This window comes from Maylandia zebra, linkage group LG1, assembly GCF_041146795.1.
Source record: "Maylandia zebra isolate NMK-2024a linkage group LG1, Mzebra_GT3a, whole genome shotgun sequence".
NCBI lineage: Eukaryota > Metazoa > Chordata > Actinopteri > Cichliformes > Cichlidae > Maylandia > Maylandia zebra.
The window spans coordinates 3,915,920-3,934,726 of NC_135167.1; the positions used below are offsets into that span (position 1 = coordinate 3,915,920).

An 18,807-nucleotide genomic window follows, 5' to 3' on the forward strand; every position below is an offset into this window, starting at 1 on the left:
ATTATTCATCTATGTATTACTTTTATGTATTAGTGATCTATTTGTTGTAATCATCTATCCTTGCAGTTGTTTATTACACAAAATAAGTTATATTATCACACTTCTGGCCACATAGCGCTGATATTCACTGCACATGCCCATATTAACCTTAACCAGAGGGTTTAAACAACTAACCAGTGTTTACATACCATATCTGCTTCTGCCGTGGCCTGGTGGACAAGAAATTGGTTAAGGGTTCCCCGAGCTTTCACGCCCCTCATGTTCTTCATGTGCCCACCACTAGAAGCATGCCTATGGAAAAAGTGCGCCGGCACACAGTGCAGTGTGCTTTAAAGGTGTTATGGTGTATTTTCCCAGCCAGGTGTTTCCCTTTTCCCATTCCTCCCAGTACTTTTGCAGCCTATTTTTCTTTCTCTGAGCGAACAAACATTGCTGCTCTAATGCTGGGCTTACACTGTGCGATTTTTGGCCCATTTTGAGCCGATTTTTGAGTCGTGCGACCGATTTGGTGATCGGCCCGATTTTGGCCTTCATCGTGCATCGTGTAGTATACGTGGGGTAACGAGAAGCGATTAACACCTCGAGCAGCTCCCGATCATCAATCGCTCGTGAGCCGCTCACACTGCTCACGCGCAAACACGTAAACGTCGGTGAAAAAGACGGCGCAGCACGGCAGTGCAGCGTGTGATCTGGACACAAGCGATGGAGGCACAACTTGTAGAACTTTGGAAAGCTCATCCGAGCCTTTTCGATGTGGCATCACAAAATTATCACGACCACAACAACCGTGAAAATAGTTGGATCTACACTGCTGCTCATTCACAGCTGCCTGATCATGTTTTTTATTAGCAATTTAGCAAAGTTGATGGTGGTGGTGTGTCTGTGTGAGTGAAAGACAGAGGGAGAGAGCGACAGATTTTCTGTTATAACCTTCATGTTATGGAGGCACAGTGTGAGCACTCAGGTCGCATCAGAGCATCGGGCCGTATAGTGTGAGACCTGCATCGTGACCTACCAACTTCTAACCCCTGCGAGTCAATCGTGCAGTTTGAGCAGGAGCTGAATAACGTGACTGAAAAAATCGCACAGTGTCTGCCCAGCTTTAGGTGTACTGTCGTCCGAGACTTGCACCGCAGTGTCGGCGTTTGTTTCCCTGTTGGCCATGCTTCTTGTTGTGGTCATCTGTTGTCTTCCGGTATTTTCTCCGTAAGCGACCTTTCATCGACCAATGAGATGAGCGGTAATCTGAATTGTCATACTCGAATTGTCATAAGTGTGCTGTCAGCTCATTGGTCACAAAGCAGGAGAGGGGCTGGGAATTATGCTTTCCAACAAAGCGTTAATTCCATTAACATTTATAGACTACTTTTGATTCTCACTGTATTACGGGACAAAGTGCGTCCCTTATTAGCTCAATACGGGACGTGTGCTTTTGTTTCTAAATACGGGACCATTCCGTATTTTAAGGGACGGTTGGCAACCCTAGCAGTAGCTAACAGCAGTAGCTAACAGCAGCTAACAGCAGTAGCTAACAGCGGCTAATAATAGCTAACAACAGCTAGTAACGGTGGCAAAAACAGAAGCCTTACTGACAGGTATGCTATTCTCAGAAACACACCTCAATATCAGTGTCATTGGTAAGAAGGGATGTTACTGACTCATACACACCTAGCATCACTCTTAGGTGACCACAACATGTTTGTCCTACAGCGACCACCATAGCTAGGATTATGCTTTTGAATTAAGAGGGTTAAAAAAGTCAGTACTATGTAATTTTTAGCTTCACATGACTAAGTGTGACTGAGGCTTTAGCCACCTGGTGATGGTTAGTCGGTTAAGTTGACAAAGTAGGTTAGCTCCCCTCCTTGAGTTTGGATGAAGCTCTCTGTGAGTCCAATTCCCTGCTGATGTTGATCCTTCATTAGATGGGTTTCTTCTAGCTAATCTTAGCTGATCTTGGCTTACCCGCCTACTTAATCATGACACATTGTTGAATGCTGAAAGCAGTAGCTCATTTGTTTCTTCACATATGCTGTCAGTAGTGAAATACCATCTAAAGCCCCAAAAGTTTTTTCTTTTCTTTCCTTATGTGAAGTTAAAATCAATTTCTTTGGTCTGAACCAGTCGTTTGTTGACATTGAAGTAAACTTAAGCGATTGCTTTGTGTTGCTCACTGTTGATACTGGGACGCTGGACCGCCACTTGGGAGTGAGCATAAATGTCACATTATTTGTATTTTTGTGGAATGTTTATCCCGAGTGTCTCACACACTGTGCAAATCAATCCACAGGCTGTGAAAGGCAACCGAGAGAGATGGGAAGGTCTCATTGTTTATGTTATATAACAAACCTTGTGTAGCAAACCTTGAAATTTTTGTCAAACCCAGAGTACATCCTACTAGGTTTCAGTTAAAAATCTCCCACAGATGGAAGAGAAGACTTAAGTTCGTATTTTGCATTCACTTCAGACCAATCGTCTGGATTTAGAAGTGATGGGCTGTAAATCCCAAACCGTGGGTGTTTGTTAGCTTGAAGCATCTATCGTCTTCATTTCTTAGATCCGTGACTTCAACACCTGAGCATATACATTATGCAAGTGATCAGTGGGGGTCATACTACACAGATGTTTGCAGGGAACATCAATAATCTGGTTACTCACACATGATCTTTAGCAGCAGTGTGAGCACGAAGGGTCAGAAAAGCTTAAGACATTTCAGGTTATGTGAGAGTCGTGTCCTGCAGAGTCTCCTCTAAACTTCTGCTCTTTACTGTAGTGTGAGCAGAGTTTTAAACACTGTGTTAGATGCACTGCACATCAGCAGCGGACTTCTTAATAGATCTGGAATATTGACAAAATATTTCATCCTTGTTTTTAGCTTCCTACCAGCTGGTTGTGCCTAATAGACGGCCTTCAAGCTGGCCTACACCCAAAAACACCAGCGGTGAGAAATTTCAAGTTTGGGTCCAAACATTAAGTAATGTCAGTGACATCATGTGGCTTCTGACATATTTGGCGTTATTGGTCAAAGAAAAGTTTCCAGGAGAGTTTTTAATTTCCCTGAATGTTTTTAAGCATTTCAAGAACAAATTTTATTTTCCTAATTTCTTTAGTTAGTTGTTTAATTTGTTGATCGAGGGGGTGATTAGCTCAGTGCACACTCAGCAACTTCTCAGTCACCACGCAGCCAAGCTTTGAAGCACTCTGAACTCTACTTTGTGGTCTATTTCAGTCTAAATGAGAATTTAATGTCAAAATTAAAATCCCTGCTATATGAACAAAGACTTAAAAGTAGCAATTAACACTAAAATTAAGTGTAATAAAAAATTAAGCTATCATTTGAGAGTGAATGCACTCATAGTCATCAGTATAATCAGACTTCTGGAATCTGGAAACCTATGGGCTCTGTGCATCTTTTGTATACAGTCTATGTGTAGGCCAGAATTTGCCAGTCCATCCTGAATATTGATTCAGCAGTTGCTTTTTTTAATACGAATGTGTCAAATATATATAGATATTATTATTATTATTATAGGAAAATAAAGGCTTTAAATTCACGCAAGGAGTTGACTTGATGTTGCACAGGTGCTCACTCATGTCTGCTTGGTGAGTATCATGAGAATGAGGGTACAGTGAGTGGAAGAAGTGACTGACTGCCATAAATAAAGCACTTTGCTTCGTAGCTGAAAGTTGGTCGCTAGTGGACCTTCCAGGTTGTGTAGCTAATCCACTGACAAACCAAACAGACACAGTGCATGTACGGGACAAGCAGATCTAAATTCTTCTTTTGTTAGTTTGTGTTACTGGTGTGTGGATTTGCCTACTTTTCTGTACTGTTGGAAGTGCACTAAAGTTTAAACAGTCTCAAAAACCCTCCTGGCGTTTTCTCTGCTGTCCATTTGGAGCTGTAAACGCTGTACGACCTCAGAGCGCTTTGAAAACTGCCGCCATGATCTCAGGATTTAATTTTTTTTCTTTTTCTCAAGCCACCAGAAGTTCCAAACTTCTGTTAGGTTTCCTTCACGGTGTTTAGCTGAAACGGTTTAACACCATCTCTCCATCGCTTCATCAATCATTCTCCTTTCAGGGTAGATACTACTCGTGTAGAGTTCACCATCTCCCTCAGAGAGAACTGGTCTTTGCCCTTCTTAGCGCTGCAGGTCGCCGCTATCACCTGTTACCTCAGACCCCAGCTCATCACATTACAGCAGGTAAGCGCAGAGCTATAGCCCAAGCTCGCCACATAGATCAGCCTGATGAGGCGAGCCACTCAATAATTTAGAAGTACAAGCAGCACAGAAGAAATGTGATCAGGCAGTGTGGCTGTAGTTATGCAGATTAATCGTCTAACCCTGTGTGCGCGCGTATGTTTGTGTTTCCTCCTCAGAAGGTGATGGTGTGGCTGATGTATGTGACGACGTTCTGTTTCTGTCTGACCTGGCAGTTCAACCAGTTCATTCTACTGGTTCAGGCTCTCGTCATTTACACCCTGGACTGCGGTGACTTCTTAACAACTACACAGGTAAGAAGGACCAGATATTTGCAGGTTTCTAGCTTCTGGTTATAGTTTCATGTGTCCCGATCAGTGGCACTAAGCTTGTATAGGTGCTAAAAAATTTGACATATATTAAACACTAATATGTTATAAAGTGTAACAGCTGACTTTAGGTGTCCTGGCAACAATTGTCTGTTTTTCCATTGTTGAGCTATGAGAAAAATCCTTTCGGTCTGCAAGTAATTTGTTGCAGAGCTGAGTTAGTGAGACTCATATTGAGCTATCTTTCTGTACTCATAGTAGATATGTTATCTAAAGTCTGAAGAGTAGGCAGAGATAACAGAGTTGATGGGGTTAGATTGAGGTTGAGGTGAGGTTTTGCATCATGAGAGGTGAGAAAAGGTGAAGAGAAGCTGAAATAATCAAAACACTTGCATTAATTGGAAAACAAGAAATGTTACTTTCCTGGGAATCTATTCCTGAGGGTTGGAAGGACAGACATATGTTCACGCACAGTTCACCCGCTTTACAAACACCAGAATTTTCTATTCCTCACTTGCTCGCAGCTGTGTTTGCAATGCAGATAGTTTCTGTCTTATTTGCTCAAACTATCCCTCTCTTATACATTTTCACTCGTGTGCAGTGGAGGTGAGTAGGATTTGATTTGTGGCGCTCACCTCATTAAAAAACCATGATGTCCAACTGAAATTGGAATTCTTACTTTGTTTGTAAGAAAAAGAACAATAAGTGGAACATTTATTGCAACACACCAGGTGTATTTTTGTTTGTTTTATCTCATGTTTTAAAACGTATCCCACAGCCTTGCTTTTATGCAGCTTAACTCAGGTAGTTGTACAGGTAGCTGGAACACCTATGGAGCGTTCCTGCTTGTTGAATCTCAGGTGGTGGCCTAGGGCCTGCTGTAAGGTCACCAGCTGGAAGCCACTTCTCACTGATGTTTTGCTGTGTTAGGCCCGGAGCATGCTGCATACCTCTGCGTGTGGTATTCATAGAGACAGAGCTGCTGCTGCTGCTATTGCCAGCACACAGAGAGAGAGTGCACCTGGAAAAAAGTCGGCTTTCTCACAAAGTTCTGCTGACTTTCTGACTTTCCTCCACCCTCTTCTTTTTAACATCCAAATGTGCAAATAACTATTAAATAATATTTAGGCTACATCCATTTGTGTCTGGGATATTTTCAGATACATTTGGTCTGCAAGAGGCCGTGCGAGTCTTGCACAGTTGAGGAAAGCAGTGTTTTCAGCCTTGTTTCCAGAACATCTCCAAGTGGACAGGCAGCAGCAGGGACATCACCCTATTATCCCTGCAGCTGGCTCTGTGATACTTTTTCCCTCCACATTGTTTCTCCTCCTCTGCGTTCTCTGTCAGCTGCTTTCTGGCCTCTTTTAACTTAACTCGGGGAAACTCCAGTAACATGCAGGTCTCCATATGTGCATCTCTTCCTTCCAATTTCCAGTCAGGATGGTGGTCCTATTCTTGGCTGATTGATATGTTAGAGGCTGGACATGTCTGAGGTGACCAGCTCCATGGATTCATGGCGTTTTGCTGGCTTCAAGGTTTATGCCAGTTTCTGCATCACCAGGTCAATTAGCTTCAAAAACCTCAGAGAGAGGAGAGCGGAGCCAAAGCTGTGCATCTTAAAGTTTTTCATCCTCCAACTTTTCTATTGTTACACCTTTCCAGTTATTTATGGTAGATTAACATTCATTTTACGTCTGGGCTGATGTAGCCTCGGTATACTGTGTGGCCTTTACTTGCTAGCATTCCCCAAGCCTCATGTTGGCCCCGTCATTATTTAAAGAGTGTGTCGAGTACGGTGGCTGGAGGTGAAAAGCTCGAGAAAAAAATAACTAGTTTTTAACTGGCAGAACAAGGTGTAGTGGTTGACACATTCATCTAACGTGTGATTTAGGACAGATTCCTGTTTTAATTCTGAGAGGAAACACAAACCCAACCTCAGCGGGCCACAGGATCTAATGGGAGGCCAGTTTAAATGGGAGGGTTACATCAGGTAGTGAATCCTTTGCCAAATCAAATACGCAGATGTATCTGCTGCTTCGGAAATAAAGGACGGGCTAAAAGAACTGTGACAGCAGTGAAAAGGACACACCAGGAGGGAAATGAGAGGAGTGGAAAATAAATGCTCAGTGCGTCACAGGAAGGCCTCCAGCAGCAAAACGAAGGGATGGGTCAGGGTCACCTGATCCAGCCTTAACCATAAGCTTTGTCATTTTTATCAGAGGGTGTCTGTCTCCTGAATCCAAATGAGAATTCAGATATCTGAAGGCTCTAACTTCCATTCTTTTGGAAATTCTAGCTGTCACAAATAAGTCGGCAGTCTGAGTGTGAGGTGCTCTTTAAGGATGAGATTATAATGTCTTTATAATATTAACATGTTCTTTGATTTTTTTGCAACCTTGTTAGAATCCATAGCATGCTGCTGTTTTATTTAAAAACAAATGATTTCAACCATACACACAGTCTACGGTCTTCTTTCATTGGTCCACTTTTGGACCAGGCTGTCAAGTCAACACTCACTCGCTTCTTCTTTACGTTGTTGGTGTGTTTCTCCAGGTGACTACGCTGTACCTCGTTCAAGTGAGCAGCCTGCTGAGTGTGTGGTTCCTCCAGTTCTGTAACTCCATGATACTGGGATCACTGGTCCTGAGCTTCATAGTAGCCGCGCTCTTCATCAGACATTGCCAGGTAAGCGTTATGAGTGATGGGTACGAAGAAGAAAAGTCTGAGATTAGAGAGGGTAAGGATTTGGAAAAACAGAGCGGTGACACTAAAAGAGTCATGGTGGTGGAAACTTGTTGACACACAGGTAGAAGATTATCTTTTACATTTTGGTTGAAATCTGCGTGCTGCAGATGGTGTTTGCAGAAGATAATTTGTATGCTGGAGAAACAGTTTCCTGTCAGGTCTGAATGTAATTTAGTTCAGTCTTATCACAGTAACTTTTGCACAAACATTTAATGTGACAGGATGAAAGGTTGAGATTCAGGAGTAGGGAGATAAGTATTTAAATTCCTAAAATAAATGTTATTTTAGGAATGACATGCTCTAATTGCAAAAGCTTTGCTTTTAGCAGTCTTTCACAGATCTGTGCTCACATGTCTTGGACTTAAGTCATGCTTAGATGATGAATCTGGTGGCTTTACACTGAACATGCAGCTTACCTTGGACTAAACACCAGCCTCTCGACATCATAAGCATATCTACGGTCAGCAAATTGATGTAATATTTTGGTGGTTTGAAGAAAAATCTCAGCTGTAACTAATGAATGATAATGTCCAGATTTTTGGCTGCAGTCTGGTTATTTGGCAGGCAGGTGTCTGTACTCACTGGCACTGTGCTGCAGTTCAGGCTCGGGGTGTTTTAGATTCAGAAAATGCATATTTTTAGGGAAATATTCTTAGTTAAGCAAAGCCATCAAGAATATAAAGGATTTTATTTCTGTGAGTGAAGTAAGAACTAAATACCACGTGCCTGTGCACTGCTGTACATGGGCTGTTCCTTGTGTTTTCATAGCATTGCCCTAATCTTCTGGACAAATTTGGCAGTCATTTGATAACATGCATAAACTGCTGGGAGACCAACAGAGGTGCAGAAAGGTTTCAAAAGAAAGTAGATTGAATCTTTTTATGGCTTTGATGGTTCTGCTTGTACTTGGATGAAATTGCCATGCCCAGTGTATTGTTGTCGACCCTGACTCGCCAGCAGGGTAGTGCGTATTTTGGCCAAATGGATTTTTCAGTTTAACACAGTGATTCACATTTGGAAACAATTAGACTTTCTTTCAGAAACTGTTGTGATTTCCTCCTTCATCATCATGTTTTTAGAATCAAAGTAGGAGCTGCAGGGACCTTTCCTTGCTCCAGGCCCTGCTGTTTCTTTGTTGCTTTTTTCCACTATGATAGTCAGTTTATTTTTAATGTTAAAACTGTAAAATCCTATTTGGACTTCAATTCAATTCAATTTTGTTTATACAGCAGCAAATCACAACAACAGTCGCCTCAAGGCGCTTTATATTGTAAGGTAGACCCTACAATAATACAGCAGAGAAAACCCAAACCATCATACATATAAGCAGGTGTGTTGGCGACAGTGGGAAGGAAAAACTCCCTTTTAACAGGAAGAAACTTCTGGCAGAACCAGGCTCAGGGAGGGGTGGGGCCATTTGCTGCGACGGGTTGGGTGAGAGAAGGAAGACAGGATAAAGACATGCTGTGGAAGAGAACCAAAGATTAATAATAACTAATGATTAAATGCAGAGAGGTGTATAAACACATAGTGAGTGGAAAATGTGACTGAAGACTCATGGGAATCCCCCAGCAGCCTACACCTATTGCAGTGTAACACCAACCTTATAAACAGTACTCTAATCTATTATCAATGGTCATTGATCAGTGGTTGTTGATCAATGGTGATGACAATTTGCAAAAATAATGATCAATATTAATGGTCAAGAATCTGAACTCACAGCCCACTGTTCATCAGTGGTGCTGGTTTCAGTCATTGTTCAAAGGTACTGTTTATAAGGTTGGGTAAACCTGCAGTCAGCTGAGACTGAAGAAGTCACTTGGATGAGTCACGAAACGTTTCTCCCACTGAAAACGTTACATCCAGATGAACAGAATTAACTTTTTGGGATTTCCTTTCCTGGATGATTGAGCGTGCATCAAGACATCTGAAACAGGATATTTCTAATTTTAGAGACATTGTGCAAGTGGAAGAAAGCATTCCTAATTTTTGTTTAATATGTGCATTGAAGGACATGTCCTGGTCAAAAATGACTCCAAGGTTCTTCACAGTGTTACTGGAGGCCAAGGTAATGCCATCCAGAGTAAGAATCTGCTTAGATATTTTTAAGATTTTTAGGGCCGAGTACAATAACTTCATTTTTTGTGCACTTCGTCTTTATGTCTTTAAGACATTCCTGCAGTTTAACTACTTGGTGTTAAACGTCTATCGTTTCATTTTACGCTATCGTTTGTCACAAAATAAGCTGTTTATGGCAATATTTTTTTCATGGTTTTGATGTCACTGTAGTGGCTATATTAATTTCTTAAAGTTCTCTTTCTCTTATATTTAATATAACCACACTACAGACGGACAAGCGGCTGTTTTTATGCGTTGTGGTTAGCAACAATGATGGTAACAGCATCGCGTGTCCGCTTGTTTATGTTCCACATAAACCTTTCACAATAAAGCTCAAGATCCTGTTAAGACTTTTCAAAATAAACTGAATCACGTGAAAGAGGAGATTATTTACGGATGAGAATTAAAAAAGAGCCGTCAGGTGCTAAAAAATAAACCTTAGACTCAAACGTTCCCGCAAGTCGAGCTGCCCGAGATTCGCAGAATTTACAGAAAATGTTACATTTTTGTGATTTATATCGTTATCGGACGATAGAATTCTTATATCGGGATATGAGATTTTGGTCATATTGCACAGCCCTACTACAGCGTGCTCTAATCGCTCTAATAGGATATTATGGTCGACAGTATCGAACGCTGCACTGAGGTCTAGCAGGACAAGCACAGAGATGAGTCCACTGTCAGAGGCCATAAGAAGATCATTTGTAACCTTCACTAAAGCTGTTTCTGTGCTGTGATGAGCTCTGAAACCTGACTGAAACTCTTCAAATAAACCTCTGCAGATGATCTGTTTTACAAGAGTTTTTGAAATGAAAGGCAGGTTGGAGATTGGCCTATAATTAGCTAAGACTGCTGGGTCAAGAGATGGCTTTTTGAGTAACGGTTTAATTACTGCCAGCTTGAAGGCCTGTGGTACATAACTGATTATTAGAGATGGGGTAATCATATTTAAGACTTAAGCATTGACTTGCACCTTTCCAACATTTTTAGGAATCTCTCAGTTGAACACAGCTTGTTAAATGCAGTATTAACCTATATTTCATACCCTCCGTGGCCGATTTTCAGTTTTTACATAAAATGATGGTGTTACTCAAAGAACTACTTAAACCTTTACAGCATTTGCGTCAGACTTATTTGTGACTTATGAAATAATGATTTTATCCAACTTCTGGTTTGAAACTTGAGGCATATTAGTTTGTGAAACAGGTATTCTGTCCTCTGTTGATTTAGCCTTGGCAGACAGTGTTCTCATTTAATGCCTGGATTAAGCTTTAAATGCATACCTTTGATGTTGGATGGTTTTGATGACAGCAGGTCTGCAAAAAAGATGCACCTGGCATACTGATGATGAGTCGACATGCTAATAGTGGCATTCAGTAGCACAACTGGCAAAATACATCCAATTAGAGGTTGTTAAGTTGGGACTGATAGTTTCCCTACAGTCACCTCAGCTGCCTAACCCTGCTGTCGGAAACACACAAATAGTATTCCAGGGCAAATCTCCAGTTTACAGAGGCGGAAGATCTCAGAGGCGTGCTGTGAGACTATTTCTAATTCAGTGGAAAAGCTGATAGATTCTCACATTTTGTGTCCAGAATCATCAGAACGGCTTCAGATGGAAAAACTCCCACAAAAAACACTGAGATGTCCATCTGTGAAGCAGTGGAGTGCTCTGTGCTCTGCGCAGTATCCGTGTTGTAAATAACCACGGGCATTTGAACACGATCAGTAATTACTGTGCTGACTAATTAGTTTGGTAGGGGTCACTCTGTGAGAAGTTGCAGCAGACTGTGCGCAGGATGAGACAATATAGACCTGAAATCTTAACAGTTTGCAATGCGAAGTATGAAAGAATTTTGGGAAATAACGAGGACGTTTTTCTGACATCTATAAATGATTGCAAAATGTGCAAAAATAACGAGCATAAAAATATATTTATGCATGCTTGATGATTTTAATATGTGCTTAGATATTTACAGAGAAATGACCCATGCTGTTAGGGGTTAGTGGTCTGATGCATGTACTCATATATATACTGTGTGTATGGAAAGATGTCTGCTTTCCTTACATTTTTAATTGCAAAAAACTGCAGTGAGACCATAACAGATGCACTGACTAACCTCTTGTTATTCTGTGTGTGTGCATGTAGCCTGGTGTAAAGACTGGAAGCCTGGTGGTTCGTTTGGGCAAAGTTCTTCTCCACAGTGCCCTGGTTCTCCTCCTCACGGTCACCATCAACTACCTGGCCAAGGTGCGGTGTTCTCTTCCTCCCTCGCTCATCTTTTAATACACTTTCTCTCCATTTTCCTCTTTTTTTTCTCCCATCATATGCTCATTATCTTGTGATCTGTCCCTTATTTCACAACACACTCCTTCCTTCTTATCCTCATCGGTAATCTTGGTTTAACATGCTGATCTTTAGTCCTGACCTGATGATCTTCTCTTTGCGTGTGTGCTTACAGAAAGCCCTCCAGCTCCAATCAGACGAGCACATCTTTAAATTCATCAAGTCAAAGTTTGCTCTGGGTTCGACCAGGTATGAACACCTCCTCTAGTCCTGACCACATGTGAAATACGGGCTCGCTCCCAAACAGTAGTGAAAACTGCATATACAAAGTCTGTATTGTGTGCACTGGTACATAACTCCTGACTTGATCCAGAGTGACTGTATTATTCACTAAGCACCAGTATTGTAGCACCTGGAGTGTTATGGTGTGTGAATAATAGATGGCCGGGTAACACTAGCAGACCTCCCATTGATCAGATACTGTGTGTGTGTGTGTGTGTGTGTGTGTGTGTGTGTGTGTGTGGAACAGTTCAGCCACTGGATGGCTGCTCCAGGGTGGCAGATAACACAGCTCACAACTTGGTGCTACACAACTGGCGCTTCAATTATTCAGGAGTCTGTGGAAAATGCAGTGCATACTCTATCGCTGCCTCTCTCTGTTCCTGTTTCTCTCACTTGCGTTGACTTATTTCGTCTCTCCCAAGTGTTTCTTTTTTTAATCCCTGGAGTCTTGCACCGCGTTTGCGTTTATATCAACTCTGTTTAGTTATTTATCCTCGTGGTGGTTTATCAGCATGTGGAGGATTGTAACTGCCAAGAATAAAATTAAAACCAAAATATCAGTTCATGTCATATTTGTTTAATGTTGTGTTTCTGAATTCCCACTTTTTGTTTTTGCATAATGTTGATGTACTTAATGTTATATAGGTTTAATTTATTTTGTCAGTTTGTATCTTTCATATATCAGAAGTCCAATGTGCAAAATATTGACCTAAAAAAAAGTTTATACTGTACAGACATGTCAGGGTTGATGCAATCTCATAGTTTTTTTTCTTTTTTCTTCTTTGGCCTTCTTTTGGAGCCTTTTTGGTCGAGCGCAGAGAAAGGATGCTGCAAATACCAGACAAAGGATGTTAACGACATGAGGGAAAGAGGAGGAGCTTAGAGGAGGTTCATGGATGTCATGAACGAGGACACACAGAGGGTTTTGGTGACAGCGGAGGGTGGTAGGAGCGGGGTGAGATGCAGGCAGATGATCCACTGTGGCGGCCCCTAAAGGGAGCAGCCAAAACAGGAAGAAGTGGTCATGTTATTTATTTTTCCATAGTGATTTAAAAGTAATGTAAAAAACATACAATTCATGCACATTTTTGCAACTGTCCTTTTTAGAATAGAATAGAATTCAATAGAATAGAATTCAACTTTATTGTCATTGCACATGCACAGGTACAGGGCAACGAAATGCAGTTTGCATCCATCCAGAAGTGCTTAGTGATATAGATATATTACAATATATATTAGCAATAATATAGATATGTGAGTATATTACAGAAATGGGTCTATTATGGTATGTTATAATGTACACGGTATGAAGTATGTTGTGAATATTCTATAACTATAAGTATGTACAGGCTGTAGTGAGTACAAGCTATGTACAGGATATGAACAGGATATAAATATGAAAAACTATACAGAATATGAAATAAATAACTTTACAGGAATCTGAGATATACAGCTATACAGAAATGGGAACTATGCAAGTTGTAAACAGTTGTAGGGTTAAAGATTATCGTATGTACAGAATGATTGTTTACACAGAGCTATACAGTAGTGCAGTTAAGATAAGTGAGGGTGTGGATAATTTCTACAGAGGCTATATAAAGTGCTAGTGGTTGTGAGTGGTGGTTCAGTCCATGTTATTATTGTGTTTGAGGGTACAGTTGTCCATTGTGGGTGTGTGTATGTTCAGTCCATGAGTTTAACGTGGGTCAGATGTCAGGAGGCAGAGTTCAGGAGTCTGACAGCTGTGGGGAAGAAGCTGTTCCGGTACCTGGTGGTCTTAGTCCGGAGGCTCCTGTAGCGCCTCCCAGAGGGCAGGAGGGTGAAGAGTCCATGTGATGGGTGACTGGGGGGTCTGATGATTTTCCCAGCCCTTTTCAGACACCGCTTCCTGTAGATGTCTTTTATGGCAGGAAGTGGTGCTCTGGCGATGCGCTGGGCAGTTTTCACGACCCTCTGCAACGCCTTCCGGTCCGAGGCAGAGCAGTTCCCGTACCAGACTGTTATACAGTTGGTCAGGATGCTCTCGATGGTGCAACGATAGAAGTTCACCAGGATGTCTGAGGACAGGTGGTTCTTCCTCAGAGTCCTCAAGAAGAAGAGGCGCTGGTGAGCCTTCTTGACCAGCTTGGAGCAGTTGGTCGTCCAGGTGAGATCCTCGGAGATGTGGACTCCCAGGAACTTGAAGCTGCTCACACGCTCCACAGCCGTCCCCTTAATGTGGATGGGTGGATGTGGGTCAGCATTCCTCCTGTAGTCCACGATGAGCTCCTTGGTCTTCTCGGTGTTAAGCAGCAGGTTGTTTGTGTCGCACCACTCAGCCAGACGATCCACCTCCTCCCTGTAGGCGGCCTCATCGTTGTCACTGATGAGGCCAATCACCGTGGTGTCATCTGCAAACTTAATGATGGTGTTGGAACCATCAGCAGGTCTGCAGTCGTGGGTGAAGAGGGAGTAGAGGAAAGGGCTCATCACACAGCCTTGTGGTACACCGGTGTTCATTGTGATGGTAGATGAGCAGCGGTTATCCAGCCGGACATGTTGGGGGCGGTTGGTCAGGAAGTCCAGTAACCATTTGCAGATGAGGGAACTGATGCCCAGGTCTGTCAGTTTCCTGATGAGTTGTGAGGGGTGGATTGTATTGAATGCTGAACTGAAGTCTATAAACAGCATTCTGGCGTAGGTGTTGTTGTTGTCCAGGTGTGAGAGGACAGAGTGCAGTGCGATGGAGACTGCATCCTCTGAGTTCCTGTTCTGACAGTATGCGAATTTAACTGCACAAGTTGTGTTTCCAGATTGTGGATTAGGTCGTTTAACGTGGATTACTAACTTATCCTGATTTGATTGGCGGTTTTTAGCAGCCTGAAGGTTTATTTCTTTTAGTGCTTCAGAGTTCTTATTGTTCCTAGATTCCTAGAACTAAAGGAGTTAGTGTCCCTGCTATAGACAGTATAAAAGATTTTTGATCTCTGCAATTTCAAGCTTCATTGTCTAACATTAGTCAAATAACCCACTGAAAATGCCCAAAAGGCATTAAAACTGTGGGGAAGTCCACTTGAGTGGGACCTAGCAGAATCCTAGCTCACTGTATCAGGACACCTGCTAAAGTAGCCACGCCCCCTCTTGAGAAAATTCCCCCCACCCAGAGTTGTTATGAAAGGGAAACGTATTCATAGAGCCCAAAACATTTTGTTGTGCCACGCTGTAAACATGCAGTTTAAGGAAATAATGCATGCACGTTTTTACATGGGAGTCTGTTGGGGTGGACCTGCAGGTGGCAATTACAGTAACTGCAGTTTTTACTAAATTACACATCGGCTTCATTTTTAAGCTCCAGAAACTTGATTTAAAGGGAAAGTTCCTGTTCCTTTCACAATAAAAGTCCTGGACATATACACTGTGTATAGAGAAGAGGAGGTTATTGCAATAGTAGAAATCAACTTTAATGAGTAAAAGATCTCTTTTTAAAAACCAGCAAAAATATATAGTGTTACATTTGATATCATTGACATTGATGTGAAAATAACGTACAGTTGCCAGGTAACAGTAATTTCAGTTAAACGCTATAAAAAAATTAAATATTTTTGCACACGTGTAGAAAAAAATCGAGTTTGTGGTGTTGATCAGGTAGTCGCACATAAGTTTAATATATTTTTATTATTATTATTATTTGTTGCTTCTGTTTTACTGCATTTCAGAGGCAAATATGTTTATTCATATGCATTAAAGTTGTTTTATTTACATTAAAATACACAATTTTGTGTTAAGTCACTCAGCCACTAATATTTCAAAGTGAAATCATTTAATCCAAGAAACATCCTGCTCCATCCAGTCGCCTCACAGTCACTCAGACTTATCGTATGACAGGCTCCACTTGGACCAGCTGCAGCAGTAAAATGCTGCTTGCATCAGTAACTGAAGGGCCCTCAGAAAGTGCGGTCTCTGTCAAGGCCAATTTATGGCCCTATTTCATAATTTTAAAGAGTGTAATTTGGATCTGCGCCAAACTTTTATAGCTTCCTCCTCACCGGGTTTCCATTTAACTCGACGTTGCAGTGTTTATTTATTCTCAGTGAAAAACAAACAGATGACCGCCTCTCGCCTCCCCTGCAGGGATTTTGATGCCAGTCTGTATCTGTGTGAGGAGGCCTTTGGCCTGCTTCCCCTGGACACGCTCGAGCGCCTGGCCGGTACCCTGCTGCTGTACCCCTACGTCCTCACGCTGCTTCTGCTCTGTGGCATGTTGGTGGCGGCAGCACTGCAAAACCTGAGGTAGGTGATGACTCAACAGGAAGTGGAGAGGGTTATATAAGACAAAGTAGCTCCAGATTACTCTGATCAGTCACAAAATAAAATAAAATAAAAACCCACAAAGCAAAACAACATTAAATTAATATTTTGTTACTCTACTCCATATTTTTTGACCCATTCATGGGCAGTTTTTGTGGTGTGGGCGGGGCATGTTGAGCTGAGGAAAGACGCCTCTGCCAGAAAGTTCAGTTACCAAGAAAGTCATGCCTGGTCTGCAGCAATGTTTAGGTGGGTGGTTTGTGTTTAAGTAAAATCCAGATGATTGCCAAAGTTTCTCTGCATTGGAAGCAATCAATTATAAACTTTGTGCCGGTTCACTTTATTTAAATATACATAGCACCAGCTCACAACAGCTGTCGTCTCGAGGTGCTTTATATAAGACCCTACAGTATAAGAGAGAGAACACCGAAGACACGTTCCCCCCGCAGCACTTGGCGATAGAGGGAAGAAAGAACGAACAGAAACATATCCAGCAGAGCCTCGCGCTGTCTGGTTGGGGTTGAGGGGAAAGAGAAGAGAGAAACTACAAAGAACAAGGAGAGTAGACAGAGGAGAGGACGACACATTTAAAGTAGAGGAAAGTGATATAGCTTCAAATGATATCATGGTAATTCAAATTTGTGCTAACAGTATTTCTGACGATGAAAGAAAAAAACGTACTGAACAGTTTTATTGACCTTTGCAGGCAGCAATATTTAGAAGTAAATAAAGCCAGTAAATGAAGGCCATTTTCTCTATTTTCCAGTCAGCTTCTGTCATTGATGAAACGTTAGCTAATTCAAAGTGTGAACTAATTACACCAAGGTACCAGCAGCAGCAGCATGGTGGTGCAATAGTAGTGACGCAGCACAAGTCAAATGTATGCACGAAAGTATCCCAGTGCCACGACCATGAAAGGTGTAACTATGAAACGGACTCTTAAGCAGGACCTGAGAGACAACAGCTTAAAGTTCACAGGTTTTATTGTCACAAAGGGAAGTTTCTCAAAGGCAATGTTAAAACAGGATGAACACTGGAATGAATCTCTGGCAACTCGGCACAGCAACCCTGAGAGAAAAGAGATGGGGGTTAAATCCAGTCCACAGTATGGGTGAGCGGCAAAGTAATGAGCAGAGTGGCCGTCTCTGTCAGACCAGCTTGACAAAGACGGGTAAGATATCTGGGTTTGAAAGCACTCTTCAGCTCCAGAGGAATCATTAGGATAATGATTACAAGGGCGTTAGCACAGGAGACACATTAGGAGAGTCATAGAAGAGCCTGGGAATTTAATGTAAAAGTATAAAGTTACTGCTTAACACTTTAGTTTAATGATAACAAATTCAGTTCAGTTTTAGTTATAACGTCAGACAACAGCAGTCACCTTAAGTCGCTTTATATTGAAGGTAAAGACTCTACAATAACAGGAAAAAAACAACAATCACATGACAAACACTGTCACTTGGTGACAGTGGGAACGAAAAACTCCCGTTTAATAGGAAGAAACCTCTGACAGGTTCAGGGAGGGGCAGACATCTGTCATGGCTGGTGAGGAAGCAGACAGGACAAAAAAAAGAACTAAACTAGCTTAAGTTAGACAATATTTTCACATAATAAATCTGGTTATTGTATCTTGGCCAGCTGCTTAAAGCACTGTGCAGGAGTAGTTTCCATCCATTTGTTCTTCCCGTCTGCAGCTAGCGAGGGCTCCAGCGATCCTCGCTCATTTGTTTACGTTTGGGTCGCACGTCACCAGCTGCTAGCATCTCCTTCTTAGCAGCTGTACTTGACGGCGAATTTTTGCCTCGTGCAGTGAAACACGTTTGTTGTTTTCACCTTCAGCAGGAACAGTTTTCGTGCATATTTTCCAAAGTACTCTGCTTTATTGGAGGTTGCTCCAGCAGCCTGAGCTTTAAGTAATGGATGGCTTGGGGTCAGCTGATCCAGCTCTAACTAAATTATAAACTTTATCAAAAAGGAAAGTTTGAAGAAGGTGCAGTTAGCAGGTACCCTGATGACAGGTAACTGATGAACCCTCTGATGAGTATTTCTTTACAGCAACTAGTGATAAATCAGGCAAAAATAAACAAGAGCCCATTGCTTTGGAGTTACATTTCATCAGCTCTGTTTCTCTTTTGCTTGTCATACATTCATGCATTAAAATTAAACTACAAAGGAAACCAGAAGGCTTCCAGTACTGAAACTCTTTCCCTTGCCCACAGATTCTTTTTTTCATATGCAGATATCTTTGGAGAAAAATTAGTGAAGTATAAATGAATCGAAGGTTTCGGCTCCTTCAGAAAATAGAAGAGACAAGATGTTTATTAGGAGGCAGAAGCCCAGTCGTGGTAGTCACAGTCCCCGTGTCTGCTCCACATTGTTTCTTCACGCTCTGCAAAGCCGCTCTGCCTCTTGAAGCCTCATGCGCCTGTGGTGCAAGGTGAGGGCCCTATCGAACTAATCACATTAGCATATCAACTCGCACTCTGCCGTTGGAGGCTTGGAATACTAACCTCATAGAACAAAGGGCTATTTGCCAATTCGGGAATTAATTTAA

At 41.9% G+C, this 18,807-nt stretch overlaps 1 protein-coding gene across 3 annotated transcripts in view; it reads left to right on the forward strand.

Moving 5' to 3' along the window:
• Window positions 1-18,807, forward strand: part of dpy19l3 (dpy-19 like C-mannosyltransferase 3) — a 78,676-nt gene that overhangs the window by 21,218 nt on the left and 38,651 nt on the right. For all 3 annotated transcript variants that reach the window (XM_024799491.2, XM_024799490.2, XM_024799489.2), the window contains 6 exons: window positions 4,085-4,208; window positions 4,385-4,519; window positions 7,088-7,219; window positions 11,547-11,648; window positions 11,860-11,933; window positions 16,077-16,235. In XM_024799491.2, the coding sequence (XP_024655259.1) occupies window positions 4,085-4,208; window positions 4,385-4,519; window positions 7,088-7,219; window positions 11,547-11,648; window positions 11,860-11,933; window positions 16,077-16,235 (726 nt within the window). The remainder of the gene's footprint in view (window positions 1-4,084; window positions 4,209-4,384; window positions 4,520-7,087; window positions 7,220-11,546; window positions 11,649-11,859; window positions 11,934-16,076; window positions 16,236-18,807) is intronic.